The sequence below is a fragment of the Chlorocebus sabaeus genome, chromosome 7 (genome assembly GCF_047675955.1).
Source record: "Chlorocebus sabaeus isolate Y175 chromosome 7, mChlSab1.0.hap1, whole genome shotgun sequence".
Classification (NCBI taxonomy): Eukaryota; Metazoa; Chordata; class Mammalia; order Primates; family Cercopithecidae; genus Chlorocebus; species Chlorocebus sabaeus.
The window spans coordinates 43,037,370-43,059,270 of NC_132910.1; the positions used below are offsets into that span (position 1 = coordinate 43,037,370).

The 21,901-nt window shown below is 32.4% G+C and overlaps 1 protein-coding gene across 1 annotated transcript in view; it reads left to right on the plus strand.

Annotated features, from left to right (window-relative positions):
• CCSER1 (coiled-coil serine rich protein 1) overlaps positions 1–15,088 on the plus strand; it is a 1,436,819-nt gene extending 1,421,731 nt beyond the window's left edge. Inside the window, exon 11 of the mRNA XM_073017490.1 lies at positions 12,878–15,088. Coding sequence (XP_072873591.1) covers positions 12,878–13,363 — 486 coding nt within the window. The 3' untranslated portion in view covers positions 13,364–15,088. The remainder of the gene's footprint in view (positions 1–12,877) is intronic.
• The last annotated feature ends 6,813 nt before the right edge of the window (positions 15,089–21,901 follow it).

A 21,901-nucleotide genomic window follows, 5' to 3' on the forward strand; every position in this document is an offset into this window, starting at 1 on the left:
TGACACAATTCTTGCTTTCACAGAGCATGCTGTCTAAATTAGGGATAGGCATTAAGCAAATAAATGCATTGTATGTATGTATATACATACATATGTATAGGACAATTGCTATAAAGAAAATGTATAGGTTGTGTTTGCATTTGGAAGGTTTAAAAATAGTACAATTTGAATTAAATTCTGGGTTGTGAAAATGCTTAAAATTTTCTAGGGACTGAGTTACCTGTCAGGTAAAAATGAAGGGAAGAACATTCCAGATAGAGGCTAAAAGCTTAAAGGACCTAAAATACCTAAGGAAGGAGAGAGTTTTTCATGTTTAAGAAACTCAAAGGTGACTAATGTTGCTAGAAACCCAATGATTAAAGAAAAAATTGTCCTAGGAAGAAATTAAAGAGGTAAGTTGGGCTAGATCATTCAGGGTGATGTAGACCATTATAAGAATTTGTATCTTCTCGAAATTCAGCAGGAAGGTATTGAAAGAAAATAAGAAGGTCAATGGCATGATTAAGCTTGCATTAAAAATTATAGCTCTTTTGTTGTATACATGTGAAGGTACAAAAAGTGGATAAAGTCGCACAAGATAGTGGTGTTGAACTAGAGGGATGGAGGTGGAGAGTAGTGGGCAGAATATAAATAGAATTGCTGTCAACTAGTGACAGAATGTAGAGGTGGAAGGATAATGTATCAAGTACAATTCCAGAGTTTCTTTGTGGTCTCCATTCATTTATTTGTTCAGCAAATGTTACTGAAGTATTAAGATGAAAACCAGACATGATGCAATTATTACGAGTTTAGTTAGGAAAAAATAAATTGAGATACCAGTAATAAAGTCATGGAGGTAGACACGTGAATGAAAATGAAAAGAAGTTTAGATTAAAGCATATAAGTTTAAGAGTTGTTCACATGAAGTTTGTACTTGTAAAGTTATGTGAATGAATGAGATTTCCTAGGGAGAGTGAAATGAATCTGGACCATGCCATGAAGACCCAAACGTTTAGTTGGAAAAGTGCCCAGCAAAGGAGATTGAGTAGTAGTGACCAGAGAAACAGGAGAGTCACCAGTAGCATGAAATGTCACAAATACCAACTGATAATGGAATTCAAACTGAAAGTGCTTAACTCCATTAAAATGCCTCTTAATATGAAAAGAAACTGTGTAAACTGACAAGTACCCATTTTGCTTGACAACTTAGAGACTTTCAGGAGCAAAAGCCAAATTGCAGTGGGATGATGAACAAGGTAGGGGTGGTGGTGAGAAATTGAAGCAACCAAAGAAGGCAATCCTTTTAAAAGCTCTGTTTCATGCTTATAAATTATGTTGTACCACAAATTTTTCACTAAATCTGGTCTTGACTTAAGATATTATATGATGTTTTAGTGGCTTAATTTTGCTATTTTGATTTTTATTCGTAGTAGTCTAGTTCCTTGAGTAAAAGTAAGTTCTTGGGGGTGGAATTGCAAACTTAGTTTATTTGAATCACTCATTGTATTTGTATTTTGTGAGTTCTCCATAATAATGAATATATATGAATGAATGAAAGAATAAATAGTAAAGGAAGAAAGAACTGAAGATAATGAGAAATATTAATAAACTTAGCATGGGAGATGCAATCTCTTTTATTAGGACTAGTTTTAGGTTTTGACACTTCTCAGATATCTCTTATCTCACAGTGATTTGTGGGAAATTGCCCAGTATATTTGACATAACACACAATCTACAGAGTTGATTTCTTAGAGAATTCATTTGGTACCCACGTTAGTATCTGCCAATTTGTCTTGATGTTAGAGAGATAACTACCACCTCTGTGACCATCATTTAGATTCACCTTAGCCGTATAATTCCAACATCAGGACCTTTCAGCATGGTCTCTATTGAAAATACAGAAGACATCACTTGTGTAGACAGGGAAGACATATTCTCTTCTGCTTTTAGGCAACTTCATTTTGGGGAATCCAGATGTATCCTAAGCCAATATCTTGTCACAGTGTCTTTCCTTTTAAATGCAGCCTATTGTAGCACAGCATAGCTAGCAAAGATCAGACATATATATGTTGACTTTATCATCAAATGCTTACTTCTTGATCTTCATTTCTCATAACACAGAACAAAATATCTTCCATGTACTACTCTAAGAATTTTTATATTTATCCATCCTTTTTATTCTGTAAACTTAACAGATATAATTTCTGCATATCCATCGTTCATGATATTTGCTGAAATATAACAAAGTGGCTGACATGTACAATTAAATATTCCAGCAAAAATCTTTTGGATGTTGTTTTTATTACATCAAATGCAGATCTTGTGTCTATGCATGAAAATGAAAGGCGATAGGTTCTGCATGGCAATATCAAACAGTGCTTTAGAAAATCTTGAATTGGTTGTTGCCTTTACTATCAACAATCTTTATAATCTAGGGCGAGTCACACAGTCTCTCTAGTCAGTTTCCTTATAAAATCAAGGTATTAAAATACATTAACTTTAAAGCCTCTCTTGAATCTTGAATTATTTAATATTGTATCAAAAAATAAAAATATTGATATTTTCTATTTTCAGTGAGCAAGAAGTTAGGATCTTTGATATTAATAAAATGAAAATAATTGACATTAATAAAATGAAAATAATTGACAATTATTTTAGATCTTAGCAATTGTAAGCTTCATCTGACTCTTATATTTTGTGCTTTGTTGATTTTTTTTCTATTTAAAAATCAATTTTAGATCTTTTTAAGGATGACTAACTTTGAAGCTGGTGGCCCATCTGTTTTCTCTTTGTTAGCAGACTTTTTGAGGCTACTCTGAGTTTGTAAAGAAAATGATTTGCTTTGATAAAGCAGCTTTTCAAGAAGAAAAAAAAATAGCCTTAGATTTTTTTTTCACTCTATAGTAAGTGTTTCTAACACTCATAAACTCATCCTAAGTTGGAAAAAAATGGTTGGCTATTTGAAAAATTGCTATTATTAAATAAACCTCTTATCTCCAAGGCTCAATTCTTTATACAGCAAAAGAATGTATTTTTGAAATTCTATGCTTCTTTAAAAATTGGTTCTAACTTGTATGTAATGATATTCTGACCATAACTTTTTTTACTATAATTAATTCCCCGCTGTGTCTTATTCCTTATACTATGTGAAAGAATTTCAAAAAATTAGGTGCATATTACTTAATTGCAATTCCCAGCTATTCTGTATGTTTTATATTTCTATACACGTTAGCAATGTTATTTTCATGTTTTAAATTCTTTGAAAGACTTTTAAGTAGTATTATGTTCACCAAACCATCATGCAGAAAATGTAGGTCCTTATTCTTTGTCACATCATTGCCTTGTATATGTCCCCTGAATTTCCTTAAATGACATTTGTTCAACCCAGAATTGTGCATGTTGCTGAAAGAAAACATAACTTATGTCAATTATTAAATCAATTATTAGTAAGAGCCTCAGCTTTCCATGTATAAAAATACCTTTGAAGTAAGGCATCGAAAACCAATCTTAATGTACATTTACAAGAATAAATTGGGATAGTTTGTATGAAAGCCATTTATAATATTTTAAAGTATGTGACAGATGGAATTCTGAAATTACCTGTATTGTTTGTAGTATCCTCCAAAATGTGCTATGTATTTAGTAATATATTGTCTTTATCAGTGGGTCAAGCTTATTCCTCAAAGTAGTTTGCATTACATTGTACTGATATAAAACAACAGATTAATGTTATGAAATTGCTGTATTTTTATTTCACTTCCTTGCTCATATTATCTCTTAGATTAGGTAAATATGTTACTTTTAGAAGTTTCCAAGCAGAGCATACAGGGTAAAATTACTCGTAAGATAGAATCATTTAAGCAGGAAATTTAGGGTTCACATTATTTAATCATGGTAATAAGGACTAAAAAAAAAAAGAGGTATGAACAATAAGTTTGATTCTTAATCAATTTAATGATATACAGTATATTTGTTTATTCATTTATTAGACTCCAGAAATATTTCTACCACATAAAGCCACAGCGACTGGCTATAAAGCCTATGAATTATTCACGCAAGACATTATGTGAATCTAAAGAATTTTTTTGAGATTATTTATTGAGTACTACTCTCATTTAAGAAGCATTTTATTACATAATATGTGCTAGGTGTTGGGCAGCAGGGTGTCTAGACAAGAGGCTCTTTTTTTTTATGTTTTGCTATACTAAGCCACTACAATTGGTCACTATTCTGCATTCCTATGCAAACACAGAAAATTATTTTCTACTCCTTTCCCTCAGGCATATAAATTTAACTTAAATCTTTAACTCATTCTTTCATTTAGAAATCACATATTTCTGGAATACCAGTTGTGCAGAATTATATTTTCATAGATTTCTTCTGAATTGAGTCCTTAATCACACTCCTGTTATTGCTTTTATAAGCAATAATTGTCTGAAATTCTCGTTTAAATCACCTTTTAACTAAAGAGAACTACTGACACAGAGTGGGTGATTACACATACACGCACGCGCACACTCTCACACTGATATTAGTGTTAAAGATAACTTATTGTTCTACAGGATTTGGTTCTGCCTAGAGTTCATTTACTCTAATTATAGACAGGACAGTCAAAACATACACCTAGTGGCTTCTGGGAAAACTGTTGTATGTTTTTACTTTTCCTTTGAAGAGAGAGAGGTGCTGTGATTTTACTCTCTTGGAAGCTCTGCTGGCCTTATTAGCATTCACCTTGCTTATCTCATGCATGTCTTCTAACCCTGTTTGAGTCCTAAAGGCCCACCAGTAGAATTTAGTATACCCTAAAGAATTTAGAAGCGAGGTTGAACCAGAAGAAGTAATTTCACTCTGCACAATGTGCTCCATTCCACACCTCTTGGTAATTTGTGCAATCTGAAAAAAAACATCAGCTCCTGTCTGCCAGAACCTTTGGATGTTTCTTTTTGGTGATTATATCAACTTATTACAGGGCTTCCTGCTTGCAAAGCAGTCACTACTTCTTTACACAATCTCTCTGTAGTAGAGTGTTTCCTAGACCTTTAACAGAACTCTTTATCACTGAAAACAGATTCCACATCTAAGACTCCAAACAGACACAGCAACGGTGCCAAAACCTTTTGAAGAGAAATTCTGTTTCTCAGTGATGACAGGAAAAGGGCAGTCTGTTATTTTTAAATGTGGTTTGAGTCTGCATGGGCCCTTTAATGGTTGTACTTGAGAAAGAGGCACATTTTAGGAGTGCCTATTTACTTTACATCAACGCATTACATTGTGAAACATCAAAAGGGGCATTTACTTTTTAAGTAGTTTACAAATGCTTTCATAGTCTATTACTACACTGGATTGATTTATATAAAAGAGATCATTTTTAAAAATGAATAATTGTAAGGACCCAGAAGAATGACTGGTATATAATAAGGATTATATGTGTTTGCAAACTAAGTAACATAAAAATTGTAAAGGCTTAATTTCACTCTCAGAATGGCTATAAATGATAAAAGGATAGAAATTGATGTATAATGGTTTTCTTTCTTGATATGTATATCACTGATCATTTTTATCTGTTTAATTTAGGGAAGCATTGTAGTTTAGGGCAGTGGTTCTCAACTGGAGGCAATTTTGCTGCCATCCCCCACCCCTGGGGGACATTTGGAAATGTGTGGAGACGTTTTTAGTTGTCACAACTGGGTGACAGAGAGGTACCCTGGCTTCTATAGGTACAAGACAAGGATGCTACTAACATCCTGCAATGTACAAGATGGCCCCAGTAACAAGGCAATAAGTAATACATACTTAAACATACAGTACATAAAATGAAAATGCTTGTTTACATTTAACATTTATTGATAAATTTCAATATTTTATTCGGTGAGTAATAATATTTGTACATGCTTTTATTCAAAGCACTTTTCTTACATGTAATTATATTTAATAGTAGAGAGATAATGACTTCTTGATATGACAGCATTGCATGTTTCTGTTATTCTGCCTGTAGGTTTTTGTTGATGTATGTATAATTAATTAAATTAATATATGTATTATAGAGTGTATTCTGTCATTTGTTTTACTGCCTCAGCTTATACATTCGTCATTTATTTTCTGAAATAATGAAGTGATCTGCTCAATCAGTCTCCATGCAAGTAGACCAGCATCAAATGGGTCAGTCAGTTGCTGAGTTTTTATTCTAAGGAATATCTTGCTACTACTACTAAATTACCAAAATTTATTATTTTTATAAATTAGAGAATATTATGACCATTGTCATTTATATTTCAGAAGTTAAAATATTTACATAAAATATAAGATAAAGGAGTTGAGTTAAACATATTTTAATGTGAGTATTTTTATAGCTCTGGATTTTACCCAAAGATGTGTGTACCCACCATTTACATTTACACAGCGGGGCGGGGAAGCAATTAAAAATTGCAGCCATACAATATCTCCCTTTCAATTCAATTTTTACAGTATTGACAAAATACACTGGAATGTTTTGCTTTTTTCATTTGCTTTGATATCTAACACTGTAGATACAATGTCATATCGCTTTGGTGGTTCTGAAAGATCTGTTCGATAAGCCATTTTAATAAGGAAAGTCCAGTAGATTATTTTCCAGACTGTGTAAATATTAATGGAGTTCTTAGTAAATGTCAGGTGCTTGTAGGACATATGTATTCAACATTGAACAAGAAAGCACTGTCCCTGCCCTTATGAAACTTATATTCTATTTGACCTGGTGTGTTAGTCCACTCTCACGCTGCTAATAAAGACATACTTGACTTAGAAAACTTACAATTATTGTGGAAGGGGAAGCAAACATGTCCTTCTTCATATGATGGCAGGAAGAATTGCTGAGCAAAGGGGGGAACTTCTTATAAAACTGTCTGATCTCATGAGAACTCATTCACTCATGAGAATAGCAGCATGGGGGTCACTGCCACAGAGTCTCTCCCATGACATGTGGGGATTACAGGAACTACAACTCAAGATGAGATCTGGCTGGGGACACAGACAAACCATATCACCTGGGTACCATAATGGGGAGAAGTAAAAGTGTCTATTTTCGGGAATAAAATATATAGTATTCTCATTGTATATCTTACTTAACCTGCAGGTCTCATTAACAGGAGACCATGAACTTATTCAGAATACACATTTCTCAGTGTGAATTACTCATACAAAAGTTACTACTTAGCTTTTACTACAAGAACTGTAACAAGAATAATTCTGATTCACTTTAACATAATTTACTATTTATCTACTCTTTCAATTGAATTCACACTATAATGTTGATATTTTCATTAATCTTTCAAATTTTTTTGGATTATTTTTCTAAATGCAATACCAGTTTTCCTAGGTGGATATTAGGGATCCTTTCAATTTCTCTATTCTTTTAAGAACAATTCTTGTTGTAAAGCAATATTTGTTTTTTTGTTAAGTGGAGAACATTTGCAGGAAAAATATATTTTAAAGTCAGTGAAAATAATCATATGCAGAGTTCTTATCTATGCAAGCAATTATAACAGAATAATTTTGCCTGATAACATTCATGGCAACTGCCAATAATTTTTACCAAAAAAAGGAAAAGGACTTCAGAAAAAATGATAAAACATTATTAAACACTCATTAATCAGTGATTGAAGTATTGCTCCCCTCCCCCATGAATTCTATCATCACATCATCCAACCTTAACAAATTTGGGCTTTGCACATTGGCATGATTATTGTACTTCTATTTTTCACCAAGAGACAAGTTTTTAATGTAATAGAATCCCTAAATATCAGATTTCATTTTACAATCAAGGCTTTTAACCAGGTTGCAGTTGTAATGGAGTTTAAATTGCCCATGCAAGTGTGAATTGTATCATATCTTCATGTTTTCCTTTCTTTAAGTGAGTTATATGCAATTTTGGTGCTACATGTGTTACTAAAAATGTTTTTGAAAAGCTTACTGTATGTGATGTCATAACAAACATAATTTTGTATACAGAAAACCAAGAAAAAAAACAAGGTATAATTTTAATATTAATGAAATACATATTTGTAACTGTCTTGCTTTCAACTCCATGCTTTTTTCTTAAGTAAAAACCCAATGCTTTATGAAATCTAGAGAGGGAATATCCCTATGTGTTGATGACACTGAATCATTGAGAAAGATGCGAAAGGACTGTCAAATGCCAAGCAAGGCAACTGAACACAAAATGAATTGCAATAAGAGGCTAGTGTAACTTATTAATTGATCACACAGGATGAAATAAGTGAATGTGGTTTGTTTATTTGTTTTAAATCAGCATCAGGTGTTTTGTTGGTTTTTTGTTTCTTAGTAGTGTATTAAATAATAATGTGTTTTAAAATTAGTATTTTCTTGCATTTGATGAAATACAGGCTATATGCTATTGTAAAGAAATGAGAGGAAGACAATTAAATGGTAACAATGAACTGATTTTATTATAATGTGCACACTTGACTGATTAATCACTAGATTTTCCATCCTTTCATCCTCATTGGGAATTCTACGGATAGGCAATAATCTAGCTGCATGACAACTAAATTGTGCAGAATCTGACATAATTACATGAGTTTCAGGAGGGCTTAATTCTGATTTTGAGAAAGATGTGGCTAGACACATGCATTGAAATTTACTTTCAGGGATCTCAAGTTCTTCAAAGTAATAAACATCGATTAACATCATGATATGGAAATTATTTTCCTCTGGGCCAAGGCAATGAAATCCAAATGTGTATATATATGTATATATACATATAAATATATACCCAAATCTATCTATCTATCTATCTATCTATCTATCTATCTATCTATCTATCTATCTAGATTCCCATCCTCCTGATCCAAATATATATGCCAAAATATATTTTCATATTTTGTGTCAAGAGGATGTTTCCTATGTATTTCTAAACATATTCCAAAACACGTAGCATAAAATATATATTTTAAACCTACAATTTTAGAATTGGAAAGCAACTAAATGATTGTTAGAGTTTCCTCAAGATCTAAACTCTATTGTCTTACATTTTATTCACTTGATTCAATGGACTTAGAAACCGAAGCCCAGAATAATTTATTTATTCTTCATTCCATGTTACACAGTTCAACCGTAGCACAACCAACATTACAGTCTTTTGGCTCGAGGTTCAGTGTTATTTCTATTAGCTCAAATTGTCCTGTAATATATTAAACACACAATAGGATAATTAGTGTAGTGGATGGCATGATATGCCTCCTACTTTTCCCTTTCTCTGCCTCAAACAAATACACTTTCAAGACTGAAGTCTATTTTTTTCTGTTGCTGAGAGTGTTGACAACTGATAACTCTCAAATAAATTTCTCTCCAAGAATTTCTCTGCTAAAAAAAAAAAAAAAAAAAAAAAAAAAAAAAAAAAAAAAAAATGGCAAAACCAAAAAACCTACTCACCCACCCAATATCATAGCCCCTCCCAGGGCCTGCCAAGTCCAATAACTGGATGATGGGATATAAGACTCTTATCCACTTGCCTGAATTGGAGACAACTATTAAGAACCATCCCAAATTCAGACCTCACTGTGTGATCAGTTGAGCTAGTGTAATTGCACAGAATTTAATTTCTCTCTCTGCCTGACTCTGCTTTCTTCATTCTACATAGTTGTTGGCCTAAGAACACTCCACAATACATTTCTTACAAATATCTGTCTCAGAGTCTGTGGTCTGTGGAACCAAACTACAACAATAAATATAAAATTACTTGAATTTTCTAGAGAAAATGACTTTGCTTTTTAAAATAGAGATAAAAGTGTTCCAAGTGATTAGCTTCTAAAGGATGAAATAAATACCTCTCAAAGTAGTTTCAAGCTCTGTTAGTTACATTATATAGTTACTGTGATGATGATGATTATCGTTGTTGTGAACAAGGTAACTACATTCCAGGTATATTAGGCATTTTATAATCAAGCAGATCATTAAATATTTATAATAATCCTTTATGAAGATATGGATAAAAATATAAAACTTCATTTCTTAGATGAGGAAATTGGCAGCTTAGAAGCTTATGTAACTTGCCATGTTCACTAAACTAGAAAGTGTCTGACTTGAAGCTGACTTAAGGTAGCATTTGGGTCTTATATGAACAGCACTCTTTTGCATCATGTATGTAGCACCTTGTCCTCAGTGTGTCCAATAAATATTTATCACAAGAATAAATGAATTCATATATATCTGACCAAACCCATACTATTAACCCCTACACAGTGCAATCTCTTATGTACAGTATGAGCTTTGTAGCTAATGGTAAACATCACAGAGAACTTAAAAAAACAAACAAAAACCAAGAGCAAAAAAACTAACATGTCAAAAACAAACTATGCCAAATAAACATAAATGCTTGATTTAAATGTGTATTTTCCTTTTAAAAAAATGAGAGTAGGAATCCCTATCTTGCTTCTTTTGATAGTAAATCCACAGGTGCCTCCTAATTACCAGATATTGTACCAGAGAAGGGGTGCTGAGGCTGCCTGTGTGACTGAGTTATTTGATCCTTTTCAATATGTCTTTTTAAAACTGCATATTCAATTTTATGTAATATGCCAGGAGAATTAAAATAGTCACATAAAGAAAACAATGAATATTCCCTCAAAGGTAATCTTAAAATAGTGGAAATGAAGTCTACACCTACGATTTTTACTTTCCTAGGCAGCATCTGTTGAAATAGAAATGAAAAAGAAACTTAACCAGTGGTATTATCATTATGGACTTATTAATGTTGTGTTCACCCCCAATTTTTTCCATAATATTTCATAAGCAGCACCCATGATATGTCTAACATTTGGCCACAGATATTGAGCACAAGGTTGATTTGGGGGTTGGTGGGTAACAATTAAATAACATGTAAGTTTACAGGGATGGAGAAAAAATAAAAGATCACATTTCTAATAGGTCCATAGCCTAGAGTGTTGGAAAAGAGCCAAGAAGAAGAAAGTGAGCTAGATAAGTTCCCAAATGACAAAAATTGAATCAAAATAGTTTATTCCTTTTACTCCTGAAAAGTCTGAGGCATCTCTTGTGAGTCTTACAATATTTCCTTTCTACACCAAATTACCAGCCTACCTATGTCTACTCCAAATCTAAGGAAAAGTTAAAACAGCATGTTAGAAGTCATGGGAGGGGGGGGGTCTGCTGTAAGTAGCTTATCACAAAAATATAAATAAGTAAAGATGACATCACAAACATCAAGACAATAAAAAGGAAAGGCCTGGGTAGCAAAATCCTTCCCTCTGAAATCACTCAGTATAAGTACGCCCTAGGTGGGTCTTTGTTTGGTAGAAAAGAAAAGGAGGGAGATTTATTTCAATAATAATCATTTTGAGGCATTAGCTCATATTACACCATTTTTCTGCATGTAATTAATTTTAGAAAAATGTGATGAAGTTTTTAAAAATTCCCATGGAAATACTTGAGGAAGAAGGAACTGGTAGATAATCAAGCAGACGGCCTGTCCGACAGTAGCTTAGGATAAAATCAAACTCTGTGCTACAATCTTCCAATCTGTATAATGGAAATAAAAGAAGCTGCCTCAAAAGGCTCTTGTGAAGAGTGAATATATAAGAGCAATAGCAGAGTGTTTGAAATATAATACATATGCAATAAATATTATGTATTATCTCAAATAAACTTTATTCAGCAAATATTTATTAAATGGTTAATGTGTGCCAGGCAATTGTGTCAGGAAGAAAGAGTAGAAATGAAGAGAAATGGATGACTTGAGATTATATTTTGTAAATAGCAAGGACCTGATATTAAGGTGTATGAAGAAAAGAGAGAAAAGAATAATTTTCAGGTGTTGGCCTGAATGTGGTGCCATTTACTGAGAAGGGAAATCCTTGGGGAAGAATGAGTTTCACAGTTGAGAATCAAGTTTTGCTTTATATGGTTTGATATTATGCCAAATTAGTAATATTCATATAAGTAATATTAGTCAAACCAAAAAGTGATGATGGCTAAATAAGCAAATGAGCCTGCTGCTGTCTATAGTGCTCTTCTCTCTTCTCCCTTGTCTATTTCTCTTTATTTTTATCCTCCTTCTGTGTAGCAACAATAAATCCTTCATATTTTTGCAAGCAGAACAATTAAGCCAGCCAGTCTCAGTTTTTACCTCAATGTGTTTTTCTACACAAACATAGTGCTCTCTTCAGGAGGAGTATGGGTGCTAGCTTGTAACCTTTGCTTCTTCACAGCATGATTCAATGAACTATGCCTTGTTTTTATTACTAGAGTATACAATTTTTATGAGCAAGAAGGGGGCATGGACTTGTGGACCTGATATTGATTAACAAATTGCATCCAAAACTCTAAATGAACCATGTATTGAAACTCTATTGGTCTTCTTAAGTTCTTGTAGTTACTTGGGTGTTTTCAGTTCCTTTAATTTCTCGCTTACCACTTTGGTGATACAAATCATGATACTGATAATTCTATAAACTCTCTTGTCATATATTTAAATAACTATAGCATATTAAACTAACAAAAACTAATGGCCTCATATGTCTATATTCATCACTTATTAAAATAATCTGTATTTTCATACCATTGTATCTCTTCAGATCAAATATATCTTCCACCTTTTACTTAATAAAATAATCTGTATTTTCTGTGAAGATATATAATTCAAATTTAGTAAATTAGATAAACAAATATCATAGTGCCTTTTAGAGTAAATGAACCATTTAATCACTATCTATAATAGTATTGCACTGGAAAATTTAATCCCATGGATAATTGTATTGATAATTTTATAAACCTCATTGAAAATTTAGGGGTTCAGACGCAAATGTATAAATACCACTCTGTATTGTATGTATGTTATGAAAGTGTTTTTTTAAAGACATCTTTTTCTTTCTGTGTCTTACCATAGGCTACATATCGAAATCGAATTGTGAGCCAAAATCTCAGCACAAGGGACAGAAAAGCAATGCATACTCCCACCGAGGACCGTTTTAGGTATTCGGCAGCGGACCAGACAAGCCCTTACAAAAACAAGACCTGTCAACTCCCAAGTCTATGTTTAAGTAATTTCTTGAAGGACAAGGAACTAGCAGAAGTTATCAAACATTCAAGAGGAACTTATGAAACCCTCACTTCAGAGGTTACACAGAACTTACGGGCCACCGTTGGGCAGAGCTCTCTGAAGCCAACAGCTAAGACAGAAGGGCTCTCCACGTTCTTAGAGAAACCAAAGGACCAAGTTGCTATGGCCCGACAGCATTCGACCTTCACAGGCAGGTTTGGACAGCCACCCAGAGGGCCAATCTCTTTACACATGTACAGCAGGAAGAATGTGTTTCTCCACCACAATTTACACAGCACTGAGCTGCAGACCCTAGGCCAGCAGGATGGGTAATTAAATCACCCTATTCCTGTCTTTGGGTAGGATAAAGATGGTTAGTGTTTCTCGTGCATAGTTCATATTAAAATTGTCATGTACTTTTTCTTACATTTTAGTTATAAACAAAGACTTGTGTTGTTGGATTTTTTTTTCTTAATAATAAACAAAGACTTGTGTTGTTGTTTTTTTTTTTTTTTTCTCCAAGAGTGAAAGTTTGAGCATGTTAATTGAACTAGGTTGAATTGCCTTGAAGACTTACTATATATGTGTATAATAAATGGGACCATCATGATCGTTTATATAGTCCATAATTTATCGATTTTTTACCTCTATCACTTACTGATATGCATTAAGGTTTGAGAAGATAATATCAAATAGCAATCCGTTCACTGTTAATGGTGTTACTATAAAAGTAGACCTGATGAACAATAGATAAAGGAATTATAAAGAATTTAAAATTACATAGTTAATAGGAGGAAAAAAGAAGAATGTTAATGTCTTATATTTGGTGGTATATTTATTTGAAGAATGTGGCTTGCTTGCATGTAACCTAGAGATGTGTCTGTCTCTATTACATACATTCAAGCTCATCTTGTGATGCTAGTAAGGGGAAAATGGCTGTATCTTTTTTTCCTTTAAACATTTAGTTCATACTAGTTCACAAAGGATTTCAGACAGAGTAATTGCTAGCCAAATAGAGAATGACAGCTCTGATCTTTGAAAAATTTTGCTTTTAGTTTTTGTTATTGATGTTGAAGTACCGTGACATAACACAAGGTGATAAAGTTGGTCAAATTTTGTCAAATGATGCATAAAGACTGACATGCTATATTCTTTGAGCCACTGTCATGGCATTTCTTCAAAATTTCAAGGATGAAACATTCTAAGAAAATTATTCTTTTTCTTTACTTTCCTTATTTTTTAAAATGTTCTTTTTAATGTAGATCCAGTTTTGGTTTATGTACATCAACCCATATCTATAATTTTATGAATGGAGGAACAGAAAGTTGATGTTTTAGTAGCCAGCATATAATATTCTGACTATGCAGAAATCTAGATTTAGAACAAAAGGTAAAGTAAATGTGAACATTGGCAATTTGATCTTAGAAATCAGCTTCTAACAGGAATATTTAAAACCCATTTGATGGCAAATATTTCTCATTGACAATTAAGGCCCAAATATGTTATAATGTCTTATATACTTATGTGCATATGAGATAGATCAATATATGAATTGATCTATGGATAATTCCGTCATGTTTAATTAGTAGCAGAGCAGAATCATAGAGTACAATTAAATACATAAATACATAATTTTTAAAAGACTAATAGGAATCAAGGCTGCAGTTTTCTTATACACATCAGAGCTGTTAAGTATATCCACATTAGCCATAGTTCATGCAAATTGAAACTGTCATACCTACTGCATGATCTGTTTCCCTTGCATTTTCTAACAGACAGAATCTGTCAGCGTGCACAAGCAAGATGAATAAAGGGAAATTGAGATAGCAGTTTTAGCATGGCATCTGACAACTTGCTTAAATTAAAGCTATGTGCAAAATGCATCTTATTATAAAAATGTATTTGAGCTCTGTGCTTTGGGGAAAAGCCATTAGACACCCCACTCCTGAGCTTTAACTACTGAACTTTGATACATTTGCAGACTTTGATTGGAACTGATAAAGTAAGGAGTCTAGTTGATATGTGGTACTTATAATTTTGGTTTTCCAAAGAAACACACATGTGCATCAAGGCAGACATTTGCCAAATGCTTTCTTTCTTTGCGTGTTTGTAATTCTGCCAAAAGAGAACAATACACACTGCAAATTGCTTGACTTAATGAGATTGCTATCTAAAGTTCCCACCATACTTTGGAAGCTATAACGTTCATGCAGATATACACTTTGGGCTGGACAATATTTAAGAAATGATAGGAAAATAGAAAAATGATGATTATTAATTGTGGAATTCAGCTTGATTTGTCCTAAATGTAGGTGTCTGTTGCTAGAGTATTTTAAATCTGTAAATAAATAAGCATGATAAAATAATCAAGGATTTTTTCCCAGGATATGGAAGAACTATGTATCACAAATAATGTTTTTGATTTGGACTTTTGGAGTTGATAGTTTTGTTTTCCTGGAAGATAGACTTTTGAATTATACTTTATAAAAATAATCTATTTAAAGAAGATCTGTCATTTAATAGACATTTTAAGAGATGTTTTAAACACTAGTATTTTCTTGAAAAATCTTTTTTAAAGCTGAATCATTCAAAAGAAAACCTGGATTAAACAGTTCGATTTTAAAAGGAAGGGTATTTTTTGGAAATATCATCTTAAAGCTGTTTTGTATCAGTATTTTCAGCATTGTTATAATATTATTTGTAATACTAAGTGTAACTCAGGCCTGGAGAAGGTGTAAGCCCACTATGCTAATGTACATCAGTAACTGTAAAGCAGGGGTTCTTTGTAAGTTCCTCTTGTGTATATATAGTAACATAACAATGGCATGTGGGCATTCTTTCAGTGAATTGATTTCTTTGTACTAAAATCTCTAGTTTTCTAAGACAGTTCCATGTATAAAAATGATTTATACATTTCTCCAAGGCGGTACATATCCAAAGACATGACACCAGGGGGAAAAAGTGCTTGTTTTTCTGATGGAAGCAGTGGTCTTTTCTTTTCCTTCCTCTTTCTTTTGTGCATGTGTATGTGTAGCTAAGCCTAAATAACCCTGTAAAATTTCTGCTGCAAATTGTCTCTTCTGAATTTAGAATGTGTTTTAAAGGAACACTTAGGAAGAGAAATACCTTGAAGAAAAGCTGTTTCCACCTGAAATAAACTGTTCCCATTTTTATAATTACTGGAACCTGAAACTGTATTTCTATGAACTCAGTGATTTTTTTCCGTAAAATTATATGTTAAGAGAGTCACCACAAAACTACGAATTCGCTCTCGAATTATTTCTGCTTCTTTGGAGCACCATAGTCTTTGTTCAAATCACAACATGAAACTGTTGCTGCAATGCTAAAGATGTGAATCTACCACTATCAATATGGTCAGGATAAAACCTGGAGCCACATATTCAAGTTATTTTTGTTACCTAATGATTGACATGAAAATAAAATAGTAAGCCAATATTAATTTGTAGGCATAGTTGCCCAACTTCAAATGTTTACAAAGATTTTCATGATTAATCTGGGTTTATGACCTGGGCTCTTCCCCTTATGTTTTCCAAGATTTAATCCTAAGCCATTGTCATTATTTCCTGAATGTTGACCTCTCATTGAACTCATAGGAAATTCCACATTTTGTTTTGTTTAATTTGTCTTGTTTAATAGAGATAATAGCCATACACCCCTCTCCAGAAAAAGTTTTTTTTTTTTTAATTATTATGATATATTTAAGATTCACATGTCCAGGATAAATGATTACATTCCACTAACCCTCTTAAGTAAGAGGGTTACTTGGTAACTTAGTTGTTGATTAAACAGTAGGAACAGTTTGTCAAATGGTTAGTATTATCTCTCCACATCATTCGTCAGCATCACCTTCTCATTAGTTGTTGATTAAACAGTAGGAACAGTTTGTCAAATGGTTAGTATTATCTCTCCACATCATTCGTCAGCATCACCTTCTCATTATCAAGAAATAGTAACCCATAGCATTGGATAACTTGGAATACTTAGCATAATTTCATAATTATAATCTAAATTTTTTATACTTTTTCACTTTCAGAACTTAACATTCTAAACAACTATCGAAGGAAGTGTTTCAAAATAACCCTAATATTCAGTTGAACCACATACACATAGATGAAAGTAGAAAAGAAAGGGCATTACGTGTGAAGATGATATCTATGATTGCCATTCATGTTACTGAATCACATGCCCCATGACCAGGAGTTTTTCCCTCACTGATAATATTAGCTCAAATGTAGCACCCATTCATTTATACCAGGATTTTTATTGCTATCTAAGACTTGACTTTATTTAGGCATTATTATCAGGTCCTGTTCTGTATTTTCATATGCATATATATATTTTTGTATAAGAAATATTTCAATCACACGTAATATTCTTGGGAAATTTACCTCTCCTAGAGTTTAAACTTTTTAAAACATTTCTTGTTTGTTTCCCATGTGCTAACTTTATCATGACAACTCTAGGCTGTAGAAGGCTTAATATAAAATACAAACTAGTTTTGGTTCTTATAAAAAACTGATTTCAGTTAAGACTGGTCATCTTTTTAAAAAGCCGAATTACACTGTAGTATGAAAGCAAACAGTCAATGAAGCAACCAAACAAAGAAACTCTATTCTCTAATAATATTCATCATTGCCAAATATTTATTTTTGAAATCTTATTCTGTGCCAACATGTCGTTTCACCATGTTAAACTGCATACGTACCCATGAACTATTTATTTACAATACACTGGATCTCGTTAAGAACCCAGTTCTATTTCCAAGGCACGCAGCCCGAAACCAAAAAATTAAACGATAACACTCTGTAGTTGAATTATCTATGGAAAAGAATGATGGCAGTTCACTCTGTTTAAGATGTAGAGAATTTCCTACAAATAGTTAAGGTGAAATAAAAATCATTAATAGAGAGTAGGTTCCTTCTATTTGAGTAAGTGATGTAGAATATGGGATACCATGGTTCTTTTTAGAGCATTTTCAGTGTAGCCTCATTAACTTCTCCAATTTAATACGACATACATACTTCTTCCACTTGAACATAAAATTCAAGAATAGGAACATCCTACATCTATCATTCTTTCCAAACATACCTCTTTAGTAAACTCAGGTTGCTATAACAAAATACCATGGAGTAGGCAGCTAAACAGCAGTTATTTGTGTCACAGTTCTGGAGACTAGGAAGTCTACGATTAGGGTGGGGCCGAATAAATTATTGGTGAGGATCTGCTTCCTGGTTTGCATGGAGGAGAAAGAGCTCTGGCCTCTTCCTCTTCTAATAACTACAATAATTTCATCATGGGGGACCTACCCTCATAATCTCATCTAAACCTAATTACTTCCCAAGGGCCCCAACTTGAAGCACCATCACACTGGGGATTAAGGCTTCAACATATGAATTTTGGGGGGATATAAAACTTTAGTTTATAGCACTCATTTTCAGGTCAAAAAGCCCACTTCTCTAATCACATACTTCAATAACTAGCTAGCTAATTATTGTTTTATTCTTTTGTAGATTAGATCAGAGACATTAGGTAATTTTCCCAGGACACACAACATGCATTTTTATTTAAACTGGATTTAATAACCCTTGAACTTTCCACTTGTATCATGCTTATCTCCAGAGTAGGATCTCTCCTAAGGAGGCAGAGTGATTTAAGCAAACATGTGCTGCTTCAGTCTCCTGTACTCCTAAATTTCCATTGATATTGCTAGGGACAAAAAAATTAAGCAATGATCTATTTTAGGAAATCAAAATACTGCACATTGAAAAACAGTTTTAAAACAATTACTGACGTTTAGTTTAATAAATACAGAATTTTAAGAGGACATCTCTTCTATTTCAAAGTTACCTCCCAGAAAAACTGACATTCTAATTTTCTTCCCTTGAAAGGAATTGGAAAAAATACTAAGAAATGATTTTATATTTTTTAAAGTAGCAGGCCAATGAAGTGTCTAACAAAAGGAAAGCATACAGTAAATGAAAAATAAACTAGCTATCAGATTGTCTTATCTTTTCTTCATAGGACATTGATACAGACATCATCAAATTCCTGTTTGTATTGCCTTATACATGCTTAAAAAACAAGATATTTACAAAAATATTTTAGATATTCCTATCTAGGAACTAAAATTACAGCTGATTTAGAATTTGCTTAATTATACAGAAGGAATTGAAATGAGGAATACAAATTTACTTGTCCAAAAGTTTTAAATAAAATGTATTTTACTTTGTAGTCAATTATATATACCAAAATAATGTCTGAATAAGATGTAATCTTGTCATGAATTCTCTCTTCCAAAAAAGAATACAAGAGAATTGAATATTATCTTAGTTAGAGCCTATTTTTAAGAAAAAAATACACCCTATATGATATATTCTTAGATATATGGGTTTGAGATTATTAACATTAGTGTTTTTTTTAATTCATCTCTAAAACTCTAAAAATTTAGTGAGAAAAATAATAAATAGAAAATTACCCTGGAAGTTACAATTTTTAGCAATATGGAATGCAATAGTATAATTTTTTTTTGTGGCTCTTGATCTCCTAAGAAGAATAGTGATTTTATTTAATGAAAATTTCTTAATTTGGTTACTATGCTAAGAAAAGATTGATATATTTAAGCATGGTGATTAGAAAAATATGCATATTTCCTGCTCATAATAAATGTTAAAACAACAAATTAGTTGTGTGGTACCTGACTGCTTTCAATATGAAATTAATTTGTTTTGAACTTGTCTTGATGATAGATTGAGTTACACATGCATTCATATTGGGCATAAAGCATTGTGATTTACTTCCAGGTTCTTGAGGGTTGTGACAATTGGAAAGTGACAAATCAGCCACTTATTTCATCAGCTAGTTGACACAATTTATATTTCTACTTTCCTCACCATCAGGGGTTTTTAAATTTCTGATATATAGAAATACCATGCAAAGGTCTCCAGGGACCATTAGAAGAATATACTGCTATATTTAATGTCAACAGATCTATACCATAGTATAAAAATACTATACTGTTTTTATCTTCATTTATTAAAACTCATTACAATTCAAAATTCAAAATATATTTCACAACATTTTGACTTTGTAGTTTAAGAAACCCTGTGACAGCACAAAAATGCAATTTTTTCCCTAAATTCCGTCTTTATCAACACACACACACACACTTACAGTTTTAAAAACTAGTAGAAGATGGATAATTTAGTAGTTACTGAAGCATTTGAAATGATACACGTATATGTATCCATCTGGCATCCAAACTGGCCAATAGGGAAGAACATGCAGTTAAAATGCTCCTGCAATGCCTTGAAAGTACACTCCAACATCTTGTGTTTACAGGGCCTCACAGCTTCACAGTAAATAGTGTTCTTCTGCAGTGTACTTTCATATAATGCAATTTAAAAAGTTGAAACAAAGCATTATGGTATATTTTATAATTTATATTTAATGTTATGTTATGGTTTAAGAATCAAGCCATTTTCCTGATGATAGAAAGAATTCTTTTTAATTATAAACTTTATTTTCTATAAAGCATATCAATAAGCAATGTATATGTTTTTCTATTATATTACTGAAGGTGTTAAACTTTAGAGTTATTTTGAAGACTTTGAGAACTCATAAACTCTATTTCTAGAATTTATTGGTATATTTTAAAAACCCTTTGATTATAATTATAATCAATCAGCATTTTTTCAGATTAATTATGTAGATATTTCTCTCTTACATTTCAGTCATGAAACAGGAATTTTAAAATGTTTAAAATGAAATATTGATGTATCTAGTACTTATTATTTATATATTCTTTCAAATATCCTCATTTTTTATCTTATTTTAAATGACTCTTGCATATCTCATTTCCTTTTATGATTCTTTCTTCTCTAATATAGCAAATGTTTTGACATTTGTAGTGATATTATCAGTTGAACAGGTATCATAGCATTTTATGTACAGAAATGACACAAGTGAATATTACAGTTTAAGGGAGATTTAAGGTTATAATCACACCTTTCAGAAGATGTCTGTGAAAAGCGAGAACCAACTTTTAGATGGAAAGTTATCTGAGTTATTACTTTATCCACGTGTAATGTTTGATTTAGTTTCATTTGTAGGCCTGTACCTAAAATTTAACAATAAGAAAGAATGTTGCTTTATTTTAAAACACTACTTATATTACAGTGGTAGTCATATGACCAAAATCTAAAAACAAATATCAAAACGGTAAGATGTTAAGAGGTACTTCTGAATTCTGTGGACCCAACATTATATATTTTCCATTAAAGAAGAGCTGGAAAGAAAGGGAAATATACATGTAAACGCAGTCTTGAATTATTCTGGTGAAGAATGAAACACGACCATAACCTCTAAATTTGAGCTGCTATCATTTTTCAACTAAATGGCTGTTTTTAAAGAGTCTATATTGGATATATTAGGTCATATGCTGGCAAAAGTTTTATCTTCATACAAAGAGACCAGATGGCTTAAGAGTGGACCTGATATCTTTAGACCCAAACAAATACCACTTAAGTCGATTTGATAAAGCTGTAGCACCATCTTATCAGCCATCATCACTGTTTTGTTTTTAAGTTCTATCGTGAGAATATTATATTGGTAAAGAGAACATGGCTGGGCCTGGGCAACATAGAGAGACCTCATCTCTATAAAGAAAAAAAAAAAAATTAGCCAGGTGTGGCGGCATACACCTCTAGTCGCAGCAACTCGGGAGCTTGAGGCAGGAGCATTGCGAGAGCCCAGAAAGTCCAGGTGGCAGTGAGCCAAGATCGCATGACTACACTCTAGCCTGGGCAACTGAAAGAGACCTGATCTCAAAAAAAATGAAAAGAAAAGAAAATG